This window comes from Heterodontus francisci, chromosome 23 (assembly GCF_036365525.1).
Source record: "Heterodontus francisci isolate sHetFra1 chromosome 23, sHetFra1.hap1, whole genome shotgun sequence".
Taxonomy (NCBI): domain Eukaryota; kingdom Metazoa; phylum Chordata; class Chondrichthyes; order Heterodontiformes; family Heterodontidae; genus Heterodontus; species Heterodontus francisci.
In genome coordinates, this window is record NC_090393.1 from 5,727,986 (window position 1) to 5,744,020 (window position 16,035).

The window sequence follows — 16,035 nt, forward strand, 5'->3', positions numbered from 1 at the left end:
CCTTTAGAAAGGGACAACCATTAACCATTTGCAATAACACAGTCTCAAAAATGCTGATTGCAGCGTCTTCAGCACTCCTTTTATTTTGTCCAGAAATAGCTGTGCTTACCCACCAGCTCACACCATGTCTCAGAGCTTTGAAGAAAGAACAATCGCAACAAATGATTTCAGTAAAGCTACAATGGTCACGTTGCATGCAGTCACATTTGTTATTTTCACTAGTGACCTACAGTATATTAAATAAAAATGTGAAAAGACTTCATAGAATCTTACAGCACAGAAGGAGGCCATTCGGCCCATTGTGCCTGTGCTGGCTCTTTGAACGAGCTAGCCAATTAATCCCACTCCCCATGCTCTTTCCCCATAGACTTGCAATTATCTCCCCTTCAAGTATTTCTTCAATTCCCTTTTGAAAGTTACTATTGAATCTGCTTCCACTGCCCTTTCAGGCAGCACACAAGAAGTCAGCGCATAATTTTTTTTTCCTCATGTCACCTCTGGTTCTTTTGTCAATCACTCTAAATCTGTGTCGTTTGGTTATTGACCCCTTCTGCCATTGGAAACCGTTTCTCCTTATTTATTCTATCAAAACCCTTCAAGATTTTGGACACCTCAATTAAATTTCCCCTTAACCTTCCCATTCACTTGAGTCTGCCACGGGAATCACAATCTCCCCACTCGCTTTTACAATCTCCTGTATTATGAACTGTTCATAATCCCTATGAAACTGTGTCTATGAAGATGAGATAGAGACAGGTTAAGTGAGTCAGCAACACGGTGGAATATAACGTGGAGAAGTGTGAGGTTATTCACTTTGGTAATAAAAATAGAAATGCAGAATATTTTTTAAAAGTTGATGTTCAGAGAAACTGGGGTGCACTTGTACATGGAACACAGAAAGTTAGCATGTAGATACAGCAGACATAAAGGAAGGCAAATGGTATATCGGTTTTTAATGCAAGGGGATTGGAGTACAGGAATAAGGAAGTCTTGCTGCAATTGTACAGGACTTAGGTGAGCCCACACCTGGAGTACTGTGTGCAGCTTTGGTCTCCATATTTAAGGAAGGATATCCTCACACTGGAGGCATTACAGCAAAAGTTCACTAGATTGGTCCCTGGGATGAGAGGGTTGTCCTATGATGAGAGGCTGAGTAAATTGAGCCTATATTCTCTGGAGTTTAGAAGAATGAGAGGTGATCTCATTGGAACATACAGGATTCTGAAAGGGCTTGATAGGGTAGACACTGAGCTGGAATTTATACTCCCGCCGAACAGGGCAGGTCGCATGTCGCAGAGTCACTGTGATATTAAGTGCGACGGCTCATTTAAATAGCCGGGACAGACTGCGCCATCACCCACCCCCCCCCCCCCCCCCGCCCCGCCATTACACCAATGATATTACTTTGACCCCGCTCCCCCCCTTCCCGCACTGAGAAACTTACCTCTTCCCCTGCCGCCCTCCCCACCAGTGTTCCACCTCGGTTCCCCGGATGGGGATCCGAAGGCGCGGGAGTGCCGGCCAGCGGCACGATGATCACACCGGGACAAATGGCAGGAACATAGGGCTCATTAATTAATTGATTTTAATTGATTTAAATATTTAAATGGCGGTCCTGTTGCTGAGCGGCAGAGGGGCCACCACGAGGCCTCGTTGCCGCCGGCAATAGAAGGCTGGGTCTTCCTGGCGTCAGGGTGCGTGGTGGCACTCTCCCGAAGGCATTTTCTGGCCCCTCCTACCACAACCCCCAACATCGGGGGGGGAGGGGGGGGTTGGTGTCTGTGAAATTCAGCCCACTGAGTGGTTGTTTCCCCTGACTGGCGAATCTAGAACATGGGGGCACAGTCTCAGGATAAGGGGATAATCATTTAGGACTGAGATGAGGAGAGACTTCTTCACTCAGAGATTCCACAAACTGGTCTTGTATTCCCTGGAATATAGAAGGATAAGGGGTGATTTGATTGAGGGTATTAGGATTTTGAAAGGAATTGAGAGGGTCGATGGAGAGAAATGATTTACGCTGGTCAGGGAGTCGAGGACAAGGGGACATAACCTTAAAGTCAGAGCCTGGCCACTCAGGAGAGACATTAGGAAACACTTCTTCACACAGAGGCTGGTTGAAGTGTGGAACTCTGTCTCACAAAAAGCAGTAGATGCTGGAACTCAATTAATCATTTCAGATCTGAGATTGATAGATTTTTGCTAGCCCAGGGTATTAAGGGATTTGGAGACAAGGCAGGTGGCCAGAGCTGGGATACAGATCAGCCAATGATCTCATTGAGTGACAGAACAGACTCGAGAGGCTGAATGGCCTCGTCCAGTTTCTATGTTTTAAAAAAGTGGAAATAAACAGTTGGGTATTATAGGTTGGCCAGTACGGCAATCAGCTGTACAGACCTGGAAAAGCGTCACTTGCAATCGTTGTCCTGTGCTGGGTTTGTTTAATCTGAGTTGGAGTATCACACTGGAAGTGACAGCTAGATTATGACCTTAAATCTCTATGGTTTAGCTACAATAGATTCTCTCGAAATACTGATTCCAGCAACTCTGCAGCTTTGTAATGCAGCTTTCAGAAGTCATTGATGTGTAAGTATTTTACAGTGCTTACCCTCAGTGTCACACTGTGAAGTCAATACAAAGAGCAGCAGTGAATCTCAAAGCAGTGTTGATGTTCTTTGATAATAAACTGCCCATTTCATGGTTAACAGCCTTAGATCTCAATCTACAAGACCCTGAAAAATTAAACATTAAAGTGCTTAATGTAGAAAAATTTCGCCTAAAATAAACCTTATGGAGCATGTTTACAGAACCATTTCTGCCTCCAAGCTTAGTTATATTGTGTACAGCACAGAAACAGGCCATTCAGCCCTCAGTTCTATACTGGTGCTTATGCTCCACATGAGCTTCCTCCATCCCTCTTCCATCCTATCAAAATATCCTTCTATTCTTTCCTCCCTCAGGTGTTTATCCAGCTTCCCCATAAATGTATCGATATAATACACCTCAAACATTCCCGGTGGTAGCAAGTTCCACATTATAGAATCATAGAACATTGCAACACAGAAAGAGGCCATTCAGACCATCTTGGCTGTGCCAGCTCTTTAGTAGTTCTATCCAATTAATCCCACTCCCCTTGCTCTTTCCCCATTGCCCTATATTTAATTTTCTTTCTGGTATTTATCCAGTTCACTTTTGAAAGTTGCAATTAAATCTGCTTCCACCATCTTTTCAGGCAGTGCATTCTAGATCACCACAACTACATTCTCACCACTTTCTGGGTAGAGAAGTTTCTCATAAATTTCCAATTGGATATATTAGTGACTACCTTCCATTTATGGCCCCAAGTTTTGGTCTCCCCAACAAATCTTTCTTGTGTCTACCCTTTCAAATCGTTTCATAACTTTAAAGGCCTCTACAAGGTCATCCTCATTCCTCCCTTTCCCAGAGAAAAGAGCCCCAGACCTGTCCAGCCTTCCTTTTAGTTCATGGATATTGGGACTGAAATTGTTCCTCATTGCATTAACAGCAACAAGCAGGGCCCAAAGTTCCCCTTTCAGAGTGAAAATGCCCCCCGCCTGATCTGTGCCTGCATCGTGCACATCACCATATTGGTAAACAGCACCTTGGCAGGCATCCCAGATCACTGCCTAAAACAGGCATTAAGCCCCTTCCATCTGTAAATGAGGGGCCTAACGATTGACATTAGACTCGCCAAAACTGGTTGGCGATCTGACATAAGGAAAGCGTTTCCGCTTGCTAGCACAGGTGTAATGGGCCAATTGGTCTCCTTCTGTACCATTCTATATTTGGGAGTTATTGAAAAAAATGGTAAATTAACCAAATAGAAGGCACAGTTTTCTTGTACCTGTCTTAATTCTTAACACATCTCTCCAATCTGTTTGACAGGAGAGAGGTACTGGCTGTTCAAAGATAACAATGTGGAGGAGAGTTACCCACGCTTCATCACCGACTTTGGTCTATCTGTGAGGAGTATTGATGCAGCCTTTGTCTGTCCCCACAATGATAAAACCTATTTCTTTAAGGACAACCAGTACTGGAGATATGATGACCACCTACGGAAAATGGACCCAGGCTATCCGAAGGACATGGTCCTGTGGAAGGGTTTGCCCAGCCAGATTGATGATGCGACGAAATGGTCCGATGGTACGTTTGTGTCACGTTGGGAATGAATGTGGGTGTTAGTCAAGGTGAGGTGTTGAAGGGTTGAAGCGAGCCAAGCTACCTCCACTCTCTCCCACTAACATATGTTAATCTCGTCCTTACTGAGCCAGTGGGCAGGAATATTTCAATTTCCCATCCTTGCAACCTCTGTGACCTTGCCAATCTGCAGTGGAAACCTGGATCCCCCTCCCCCAAAGGGCTGTGGATGTTGGGGAACAATTGGAGAGTTCAGGACTGAGATTAATAGATTTTTGTTGAGTAGGGGTATCACGGGATATGGAGCAAAGGTGGAGTTGAGGTACAGATCAACCAAGATCTAATTGAATTGCAGAACAAGATTGAGGGGCTGAATGGCCTCTTCCTGTTTCTATGATCCTAATTTAATGCCAGTGTATTCTGTGTTTCTAACAGTTTAGTGCTATGGTCAGGTGCTAAAATGAGTTTGTTAATTTCCTTTTATTTAGAACTCTTGCATCCATTGAGAGGAATCCATTGTTCTGATTTTATGATCCACACACACACAGCATGGGGTTTTCACCAGTGGTGTCGACTCTCACAAAATCGTCTCTGAAAAACATCTGTGTGTTCAAATCTATCCATGGCCTCACCATCCGCTCCCCCCCCCAACCCCCACCCCCCCCCATCCCTGTAATCTCCTCCATCCCTACAACCCTCCAGAATCTCTGCGCTCCTCTAATTCCGGCCTCTTGAGTATCCCCAATTTTAATCTCTCCACCATTGGCAGCCATGCCTTCAGCTGCCTGGGCCCCAAGCTCTGGAATTCCCTCCCTAAACCTCTCCACCTCTCTCCTCCTTTAAGATGCTCCTTAAAAACTACCTCTTTGACCATGCTTTTGCTTATATGTCCTAATATCTCGGTATGTGATTCAGTGTCATATTTTGATTGATAACACCCCCCTGTGAAGCACCTTGGGACATTTTGAAATGTTAAAGGTGCTATATAAATGCAAGTTGCTGTTGAAAAGTGTTTCCCACAAACATTCCTTCCCCGTTAATTCGATTGCTTATCAATTGTCACTTCCCATTCTTCTATATGCAATGTGTATAATGGAAAATAAAGCTGTGACACTTCAATAAATATTCAAACTAAGAGATCATTGTTAGTACCAGCTGATCTCCTGGAGCAGCGCCCAAGGTGGTCTGCAGTCTTAGGTGTGATTTTGATGTTTAGCTCATAAGGTGGAACTGTGTTTAACACAGTCTGTCTAAAGAGGCACAACCTAAACTCAATTGGAGGCTAATTGCTGTTGTTGCTATGAAAGCTTTCTCCAGGTTGGCATCTACTTGTTAACTCCTGTGTTCAGGGAGCAAAGAGAAAAGATTGTTTCTTTTTCACTGTTTTAAACCTTTTTTTAAAAGAAAAGTCTTGTGATTCATTGCTGATTTAGCAATATGACTTGAACCAATCAGGTGCAAATATGACAAAAATTGAAAAAACTTGCATTTATATAGCACCTTTCACGACCTCCAATTAAGTATTTTTGCTGCAGTCACTGTTGTAATGTAAGAAACACGACAGCCAATTTGCATATAGCAAGCTCCCACAAACAGCAATGTGATAATGATCAGATAATCAGAATTTAGTGATGTTGGTTGAGGGATAATTATTGACCAGGCCACCAGGCAGAACACCCCTGGTCTTCTTTGAAATAGTGTTGTCGCAACTTTTTTTTACACATCCCTGAGAGGGCAGACGGGGCCTCGGTTTAACATCTCATCCAAAAGATGGCCCCTCTGACGGTGCAGCACTGCCTAAATACTGACCCTCCGATAGTGCGGTGCTGCCTCAGTACTGACCCTCTGATAGTGCAACACTCCCTCGTTACTGACCCTCCAATAGTGCAGCACTCCCTCGTTAATGACCCTCCGACAGTGCAGCACTCCCTCTGTACTCTCCCACTCGCAGTGTGGCACTCCCTCAGTACTGATCCTCTGACAATGCAGCACTCCCTCAGTATTGATCCTCCGACAGTGCAGCACTCCCTCAGTACTGCACTGGAAGTGTCAGCTTGGATTAAGTGCTTGTGTCTCCCAAGTGTGATAGATAAGTAAAATGCATAACATATGACACTTTCAAGTGTGACAGTTTGAGGCTTAACAGGTACACAAGACATTGGATATAAAACATGAATAAATAAAATTTATAATGTACAGAAAGTTTATTTTCTATTCTCACATTTTGCACTCCCTATTAGGAGCTGCCTATTTCTTCAAGGGAAAGCATTACTGGAAAGTGACACACAGTAACATGGAAGTGGACCCCGGGTACCCGAAGTCAGTGGCCAGGGACTGGCTGGTGTGCAGCGAGATGCAGGCAGACGCGTCGATTTCAGACCGAGCCCATTCCAGACCCCAAACGGGTCAAGACCATCACGACGAGACCAGGTCAGGGAATGGGAAAAGGAACTGCTCCTGCACGTCTGCAGCCGAGACGTCCAGACTCACAGCCACGTTGAGGCCGAAAACGAACCTAGCTGTTATCTTTGTCGTGTCACTATGGCTTGGATTGGATTAATGGACATCATCAATATTTATACCGATCGCTTCATGATGCAGCAATGGCTTTGTAAAAATAAATCCTCACTGCCTTGCCAGGAAGAGTTTAAAGATAGAGAGCAGCCATTATTGAAATGAAGAGCTGGGCCAAGTCTGACTGAAAAATTTAACACTGGTGGAATCACAATGAATCAACATTTTTGAAAAAAAAACAAAATGAAGGAAGTGTTCTTCATCATTAAGGAGATTTCAGACAATTTATTTTTTTAATACAAAATGGCAGTAGAGTCCGAGGACCAATTTATGGCTATGATCATGAAGAATTTACAGGCATTCCTTTCACTCAATGCCATGAAATGGGATGTTAATCACTCACATTAAAACACATAGATTATTTATTTATATATACTTTTCACTCGCTGGGCAATGCATTGCTTTTCTGTTGGTACTTGAGGTAGAGGCTGTGTTTGGGCAATGTTGTTTGAGTCAAATATTGTCAGCAAGTGACATCCTCTTTCCATAGCAACCCAGAGATGGCTGGAGTGACAGGCATTGTGGACAGATTCCACCATCAGGAAGCTTTGATGAACATCCTAACAGAGACCAAGCCCTGTTCACCCATCACCCCCCTCCCACCCCCGCCCCCCCCCCCCCCCCCCCCACAATGCTCGCTAACCTATATTGGCTCCCAGTCTCGGAACACCTCAATTTAAGAGCATAAGAATTAGAAGCAGGAGTAGGCCATTCGGCCCATCGAGCCTGCTCCGCCATTCATTAAGATCATGGCTGATCTGATCTTGGTCTGAACTCCACGTAACTCTTAACTCCCCTATAGTTCAAAAATATGTCTCACTCAGCCTTGAATATATTCAATGACCCAGCCTTCACTGCATTCTGGGGAAGAGAATTCCAAACACTAACGACCCTCTGAGAGAAGAAATTCCTCCTCATCTCAGTCTTAAATAGGAGACCCCTTTTTCTGAAACTGTGCCCCCTATTTCTAGATTTCCTCATGAGGGGAAACATCCTCTCAGCATCTCCCTGTCGAGCTCCCTCAGAATCTTATATGTTTCAGTAAGATCACCTCTCATTCTTCTAAACTCCAAGGAGCATAGGCCCAACCTGCTCAACCTTTCATCATATGAAGACCCCCTTATCCCAGGAATCAGCCTAGTGAACCTTCTCTGAACTACTTCCAATGCAAGTATGTCCTTCCTTAAGTAAGGAGACCAAAACTGTACACAGTCCTCTCGGTATGGTCTCACCAACTGCCCTATGCAGTTGTAGCAAAACGCCCCTACTTTTAAACTCCATCCCCCTTGCAATAAAGGCCATCATTCCATTTGCCTTCCTAATTACCTGCTGTACCTGCATGCTGACTTTTTGTTTTTCATGTACAAGGACACCCAGGTCCCTCTGTCGGGCAGCATTCTATAGTCTCTCTCCATTTAAATAATATTTTGCTTTTCTATTTTCCCTACCAAAGTGGACAACCTCACATTTTCCCACATTATACGCTATCTGCTAAATTTTTCCCACTCACTTAACCTATCCATATACTTTTGCAGACTTTTTGTGAATGCCTCACAACTTGCTTTCCTAGCTATTTCTGTATCACCGGCAAATTTGGCTACAATACACTCTGTCACTTCATCCAAGTCAGATGTTTGATTACTCTCGGTCAAGTCGGCATAAGGAGGGAGGAAGTGTTGGGTATTCTAAAAGGCATTAAGGTGGACAAGTCCCCAGGTCCGGATGGGATCTATCCCAGGTTACTGTGGGAAGCGAGAGAGGAAATAGTTGGGGCCTTGACAGATATCTTTGCAACATCCTTAAACACGGGTGAGGTCCCGGAGGACTGGAGAATTGCTAATGTTGTCCCCTTGCTTAAGAAGGGTAGCAGGGAAAATCCAGGTAATTATAGACCGGTGAGCCTGACGTCAGTGGTAGGGAAGCTGCTGGAGAAGATACTGAGGGATAGGATCTATTCCCATTTGGAAGAAAATGGGCTTATCAGTGATAGGCAACATGGTTTTGTGCAGGGAAGGTCATGTCTTACCAACTTAATAGAATTCTTTGAGGAAGTGTCAAAGTTGATTGATGAGGGAAGGGCTGTAGATGTCATATACATGGACTTCAGTAAGGTGTTTGATAAGGTTCCCCATGGTAGGCTGATCGAGAAAATGAAGGCGCATGGGGTCCAAGGTGTACTAGCTAGATGGATAAAGAACTGGCTGGGCAACAGGAGACAGAGAGTAGCAGTGGAAGGGAGTTTCTCAAAATGGAGACGTGTGACCAGTGGTGTTCCACAGGGATCCGTGCTGGGACCACTGTTGTTTGTGATATACATAAATGATTTGGAGGAAAGTATAGGTGGTCTGATTAGCAAGTTTGCAGACGACACTAAGATTGGTGGAGTAGCAGATACTGAAGGGGACTGTCAGAGAATACAGCAGAATATAAATAGACTGGAGAGTTGGGCAGAGAAATGGCAGATGGAGTTCAATCAGGGCAAATGCGAGGTGATGCATTTTGGAAGATCCAATTCAAGAGTGAACTATACAGTAAATGGAAAAGTCCTGGGGAAAATTGATGTACAGAGAGATTTGGGTGTTCGGGTCCATTGTTCCCTGAAGGTGGCAACGCAGGTCAATAGAGTGGTCAAGAAGGCATACGGCATGCTTTCCTTCATCGGACGGGGTACTGAGTACAAGAGTTGGCAGGTCATGTTACAGTTGTATAGGACTTTGGTTCGGCCACATTTGGAATACTGCGTGCAGTTCTGGTCGCCACATTACCAAAAGGATGTGGATGCTTTGGAGAGGGTGCAGAGGAGGTTCACCAGGATGTTGCCTGGTATGGAGGGCGCTAGCTATGAAGAGAGGTTGAGTAGATTAGGATTATTTTCATTAGAAAGACGGAGGTTGAGGGGGGACCTGATTGAGGTGTACAAAATCATGAGAGGTATAGACAGGGTGGATAGCAAGAAGCTTTTTCCCAGAGTGGGGGATTCAATTACAAGGGGACACGAGTTCAAAGTGAAAGGGGAAAAGTTTAGGGGGGATATGCGTGGAAAGTTCTTTACGCAGAGGGTGGTGGATGCATGGAACGCATTACCAGCGGAGGTGGTAGACGCGGGCACGATAGCGTCTTTTAAGATGTATCTAGACAGATACATGAATGGGCAGGAAGTAAAGAGATACAGACCCTTAGAAAATAGGCGACAGGTTTAGATAGAGGATTTGGATCGGCGTGGACTTGGAGGGCCGAAGGGCCTGTTCCTGTGCTGTAATTTTCTTTGTTCTTTGTTCTTTGTTATTAATATAGATTGTAAATAGTTGAGGCCCCAGCACTGATTCCTGTGACACTCCACTAGTTACAGTTTGCCAACCTGAAAATGCCCCATTTATCCCGATTCTGTTTCCTGTTAGTTAGCCAATCTTCTATCCATGCTAATATACTACCCACAAGACCATGAGCTGTTATCTTGTACAGTAACATAAGAACTAGAGCAGGAGTAGGCAATTCAGCCCCTCGAGCCTGCTCCGCCATTCGATACGATCATGGCTGATCTCATCTCGGCCTCAACTCCACTTTCCTGCCCATTCACCATAAACCTTCAACTCATTACAAATGAAAGATCTGTCTATCTCCTCCTTAAATTTACTCAATGTCCTGGCATCTACCGCACTCTGGGGTAGTGAATTCCACAGACTCATGACCCTTTGAGAGAAGTAATTTCTCATCTCTGTTTTAAATCTGCTACCCCTTATCCTAAAACTATGACCTCTCGTTCTAGATTGCCCCACCAGAGGAAACATCCTCTCTATGTCTACTTTGTCAATCCCCTTAATCATCTTATATACCTCAATTAGATCTCCCCTCATTCTTCTAAACTCTAGAGAGTAAAGGCCTAAACTGCTCAATCTCTCTTCATAAGACAAACCCTCATATCTGGAATCGATCTAGTGAACCTCCTCTGAACTGCCTCCAAAGCAACTACATCCCTCCTCAAGTAAGGGGACCAAAACTGTACGCAATACTCCAGGTGCAGTCTCACTAATGCCTTGTACAGTTGCAGCAACACTTCCCTACTTTTATACTCTATTCCTTTAGCAATAAATGCCAAAATTCCATTTGCCTTCCTTATTACCTGTCGTACCTGCATACTAGTTTTCTGCGATTCATGCACGAGGACACCCAGATCCCTCTGCACCGAAGCACTCTGAAGTTTCTCTCCATTTAGATAATAATTTGCCTTTCTATTCTTCCGACCAAAATGAATAACCTTTTATGTTTATCGACTGCCTTTTGGAAATCCAAATACGCTACATCTACTGGTTCTCCTTTATCCACCCTGCTTGTTACATCCTCAAAGAACTCTTAGTAATTTGTCAAGCATGATTTCCCTTTCATAAAACCATGTTGACTCTGCTTGATTGTATTAAGATTTTCTAAATGACCTGTCACTACTTCCTTCATAATGGATTACAGCATTTTCCCAATGACAGATGTTAGGCTAACTGGCCTATAGTTTCCTGATCTCTGTCTCACTCCTTTCTTGAATAGAACGTTCCATCCGCTGGGACCTTTCCAGAATCTAGGGAATTTTGCAAGATTACAACCAATGCATCCATTATCTTGGCAGTCACTTCTTTTAAGATCCTAGGATGCAGGCCATCAGATCCAGGGGACTTGTCAGCGTTTATTCCAATTAGTTTTCCTAGTACTTTTTCTTTTTTGATTGTGTTGTTTTATGTTCTTCCCTCCCTTTTTGCCCCCTGATTTTCTACCACTATTGGGATGCTTTTAGTATCTTCTACTGTGAAGATAAAAATATTTGTTTAAAGTCTCTGCCATTTCCTTTTCTTCTATTATTAATTCCCCAGTCTCATGCTCTAAGGGACAAACAATTACTTTAGCTACTCTCTTCCTTTTAATATACTTGTAGAAGCTCTTACTGTCTGTTTTTATGTTTCTTGCTCGTTTACTTCCATAATCTGTTTTCTCCCTCTATTTTTTTTAGTCATCCTCTGCTGGGTTCTAAAATTTTCCCAATCTTCTGACCTACCATTAATCTTTGCAATATCGTATGCCTTTTCTCTCAATTTGATACCATCCTTAACTCGATTATAAACTAAATTGATTTATAATAATTTGTGATAATCGATCACTGCTGCTTATTCCTGATGTGGGTCAAAAATGAATAATGGGGGATAGTTGAGAGTCTGGATAAAATTCCCAAGCAGCTTTTTTATAAAATTGATTCTCAAGATGTGGATGTCAGCATATTCATTGCTCATCCCGAGTTACCCTGAGAAGGTGGTGGTGAGAATGCTCCTTGAATCACTGCAGTCCTTGTACTGCTCTTTGTGGCTTTATTTATTGTGTCAGCTGTGGCTCAGTTGGTAGCATTCTTGCTCCTATATCATCAGGTTCAAGTCCTCATCTCGAACTTATGCACAAAAATCAAGGCTGATGCTCCGGTTGAGTACTGCATTGTTAGAGGTGCTGTCTTTTGGATGAGATTCAAACTGAGGCCCTATCTGCCTCAAAGATCCCATGATGCTTGTTCGAAGAAGAGCATGGGAGTTCTTCCTGTTGTCCTGGGCCAGTATTTATTCCTCAAATAAACATCGCAAAAACAGATCATCTGGTCATCATCACATTGCTGTCTGTGGGAGCTTGCTGTGCACAATTTGGCTGCTGCATTTCCTGCAACAGTGATTGCACTTCAAAAGTACTTCATTGGCTGTAAAGCGCTTTGAGATATCTATTGGTCATGAAAAATACGATAGAAATGCAAGTCTTTCTTTTTCTTTGTCGCAGTCTGGGCATAAATGGGGCATTTTCAAGTTGGCAGGCAGTGAATAATGAGGTGCCGCAAGGATCAGTGATGGGGCCTCAGCTTTTTACACTCTATATTAATGACTTGGAAGAAGCGACAGAGAGTAATGTATCTAAGTTTGCTGATGATACTAAGCTCAGTGGAAAGGTAAGCTGCGGGCAAGATGTAGAGAGGCTGCAAAGAGATATAGACAGGTTAAGTGAGTGGGCAACAAGATGGCAAATGGAGTACAATGTAGGGAAATGTGAAGTTGTTCACTTTGGTCGTAAAAATAGAAAAGCAGAATATTTTTTAAAAGGTGTGAAACTGGTAAGTGTTGATGTTCAGAGAGATTTGGGTGTGCTTGTACAAGGAACACACAAAGTTAACATACAGGTGCAGCAGGCTATTAAGAAGGCAAATGGCATGTTGGCCTTTATTGCAAGAGGATTGGAGTACAGGAATAAAGAAATCTTACTAAAATTATACAGAGCTTTCATGAGACCGCACCTGGAATACTGTGTGCGGTTTTGGTCTCCACATTTAAGAAAGGATATACTTGCACTGGAGGCAGTGCAGTGAAGATTTATTAAATTGGTCCCTGGGATGAGGGGATTGTGCTATGATGAGAGGCTGAGTAAATTGGGCCGATATTCTCTGGAGTTTAAAAGAATGAGAGGCGATCTAATTGAGATTCTGAAAGGGTTTGATAGGGTAGAAGCTGAGAGATTGTTCCCACTGGTCGGGGAATCTAGAACACAGGGACACTGTCTCAGGATAAGGAGTCAATCATTCCGGACTGAGATGAGGAGAAATTACTTCACTCAAAGGGTTGTGAATCTTTGGAATTCTCTACCCCAGAGGGTTGTGGATGCTCCATCGTTGAATATATTTAAGGCTGGGATAGATAGATTTTTGGTGTTGCAGGGGATCAAGGGATATGGGGAGCGGGCAGGAAAGTGGAGATGAATCCTAAGATCAGCCATGATCGCATTGAATGGTGGAACAGGCTCGATGGGCCATTTGGTCTACTTCTGCTCCAATTTCTTGTGTTCTTGTGTTCTTGATGGCTAGAGGGAAGCTAAGTGTTCACCATGTTGGCATGGGACTGGAGTCACATATAGGCTAGACTTAATGGAGCACTGTTTTCCTTTTCAGGACATTAGGGAACCCGTTGGGGTTTTTTTAATTCAAATTCTCCAGTCATCCATGGTGGAATTTGAATTTGCATTGAACTGCATAACCACTACATAACTACTGCTGTACCTTGGCTGAGTTTGTGGTGCATTGTTAGCTTTGATATTAGTAGATGAGACACAAAGAGGGGATGAAACATTTTGAAGAGGGCGCAGAGTGGGAATGATGCCGCTTGACTTTGAGCTAGCCATAGGTATAAAACTAGAAGAATCACAGGATTCGAGTCATTTGAAAGATCTTTTGTGTTGCAAAGGTTATTACAATATAACAATTGCAACATCTGCCTTGATCCTCCCTAATCAAGAGATTTTAATCTCAAATGCTGAATTTAGAAGGAAATTATTTGCACAGAATCTGCTCCAATAGAGTTAGACCCTCCTATAAATCATCTTGAGTCTTTTGAGTGATTATATTTCTACAGAATTGAGTGAAGATTCTAAAACACTCCTTTTAAAATTCACATCTGAGCTTTTAATGTTGTTGGGCTATCTGAGTCAGTGAGACATCACTCACTCGTGACCTTGTCTGGGTTTGCCAGAGCCTCCAGGAACATGTCTCCAGTCATTCAAAAGTGTATATCAGACACAACTGGTTTATAGTGAGCAGTTTGAGTCTGCTTTGGGCCTGAATCCCTGTAGTGTTCCTGATATCCAATTACTTCTCTTTTCCAAAAATATACATTATTCATAAAAATTTGCAAAACATACATAACAAAACAGTTCAAAACAGTTCAAATTTCCGAAAGTACAATAGAAATCAGATTCCTTTGATACAGAACATGAGTTGCCTCACAACCCTTGCTGTTCCATTTTATATGTAATGTACGTTTGCATTACATAGCAAACTATTTTGGTGCATACAACCCGAGGGGTTTTACACGGGTTCCAGCCCCTCGGTATACGATGGCGGGAGGGCCTGAAACAGTGGCCTTTCCCCATTGAGCCTTTGCGGCGGCTGCCCCAAGCTTTAGTGCGTCCCTCAGCACGTAGTCCTGGACCTTGGAATGTGCCAGTCTGCAACACTCGGTCGTGGACAACTGTTTGCGCTGGAAGTCCAGCAAGTTTCGGGCAGACCAAAGAGCGTCTTTCACCAAGTTGATGGTCCTCCAGCAACAGTTGATATTTATCTCGGTGTGTGTCCCTGGGAACAGCCCATAGAGCACACTAGGTGATCAACTGCCCATTATACTCCTCCTCAGTAAAACAGCTCCCACAGCTGTCTGTCCCCTGACACTAACATTACGCTAACATTTCATCACTCAATCAGTTCATTCAAGCCAATGCTGTGTCACATTGTAACCTGCTCTTAAGGGTTTGGGGGATGGGGGTTCTCTACAACAGTGACTGACTCTCCTGCTTCCCTCATGGCTGGTTTTTAATTGATGCCTGGAGAGGCTTCAGTTGATATTGGAAAGGCAGCAGGAGAAAAGTTGTGCAGTTGAATTTGTCTTCCAACCACTCCACATTTGTTTGGCTTTTCCTCTCTCTCTCTCCTGCACCCTTAAAAAAAAGTCACAGAAATTCTTGTTTTCCAAAGGTTGTAGTATGAAGAAAGCAAAGAAGCTTGTTTGAATCCTTTACTGCAGTACTGAGAGGCCTCAGCAGTACAGAACGTGACAGCTGTCAGGTGAGAGGTTCCGCCTGGTCTGATGCTCTAGGTACCAGTTACTAAATCCCACAGCATTATTCCAACCAACAACACCAGAAACAGATGAACTTGTTGCTGTTTGTGGGATCTTGCTTTGTGCCAAGTGGCACTTACCTGCAGTGACTGCCCTACAGAGTAATTCATTGTATGTGAAGTATTTTAGAATGTGTTTGAGAGATGTCATTAAAGTGCTTGATAAAAGCAAACATTTCTTTTTCTGAAGTCTGCATTCCTTTGACTTGATTGATTTTTACTTGGACTCTCTGGCCACAGGACAGTGACTCTGGCTGGGCTATAGCTGTACATGTGCCACTAACCCTCTGCTACCTTGGCCATTCATAGCACGTTGATATTGAACCTCGTTCTGCTCATTTTCCAGCCAGAAAACTGGTGCAGAGGGCCAATTTAGGAGGCCAAGCTTCCTGCTTCCAAACCGTCAGAAACACGCCTGACAGCATATTGGTTTGGGCGTTGTAGAGAGGTTCCGAGGGGCTGTCCAAAACAGGTATTATGACCCTTAAATATGGGAACATAGGAATATAGGAGCAGGTGTAGGCCATTCAGCCCATTGGGCCTGACCCGCCATTCAGTACATTCATGGCTGATCATCCACTTCAATGCCTTTTTCCCACACTATCCTCATATCCCTTTATGTCATTTGTATT

General features: G+C 43.6%; 1 protein-coding gene across 1 annotated transcript in view; it reads left to right on the plus strand.

Moving 5' to 3' along the window:
- Window positions 1-7,263, plus strand: part of mmp17a (matrix metallopeptidase 17a) — an 86,029-nt gene extending 78,766 nt beyond the window's left edge. Inside the window, exons 9-10 of the mRNA XM_068055534.1 lie at window positions 3,907-4,164; window positions 6,399-7,263. Coding sequence (XP_067911635.1) covers window positions 3,907-4,164; window positions 6,399-6,718 — 578 coding nt within the window. The 3' untranslated portion in view covers window positions 6,719-7,263. The remainder of the gene's footprint in view (window positions 1-3,906; window positions 4,165-6,398) is intronic.
- Window positions 7,264-16,035: the final 8,772 nt, after the last annotated feature.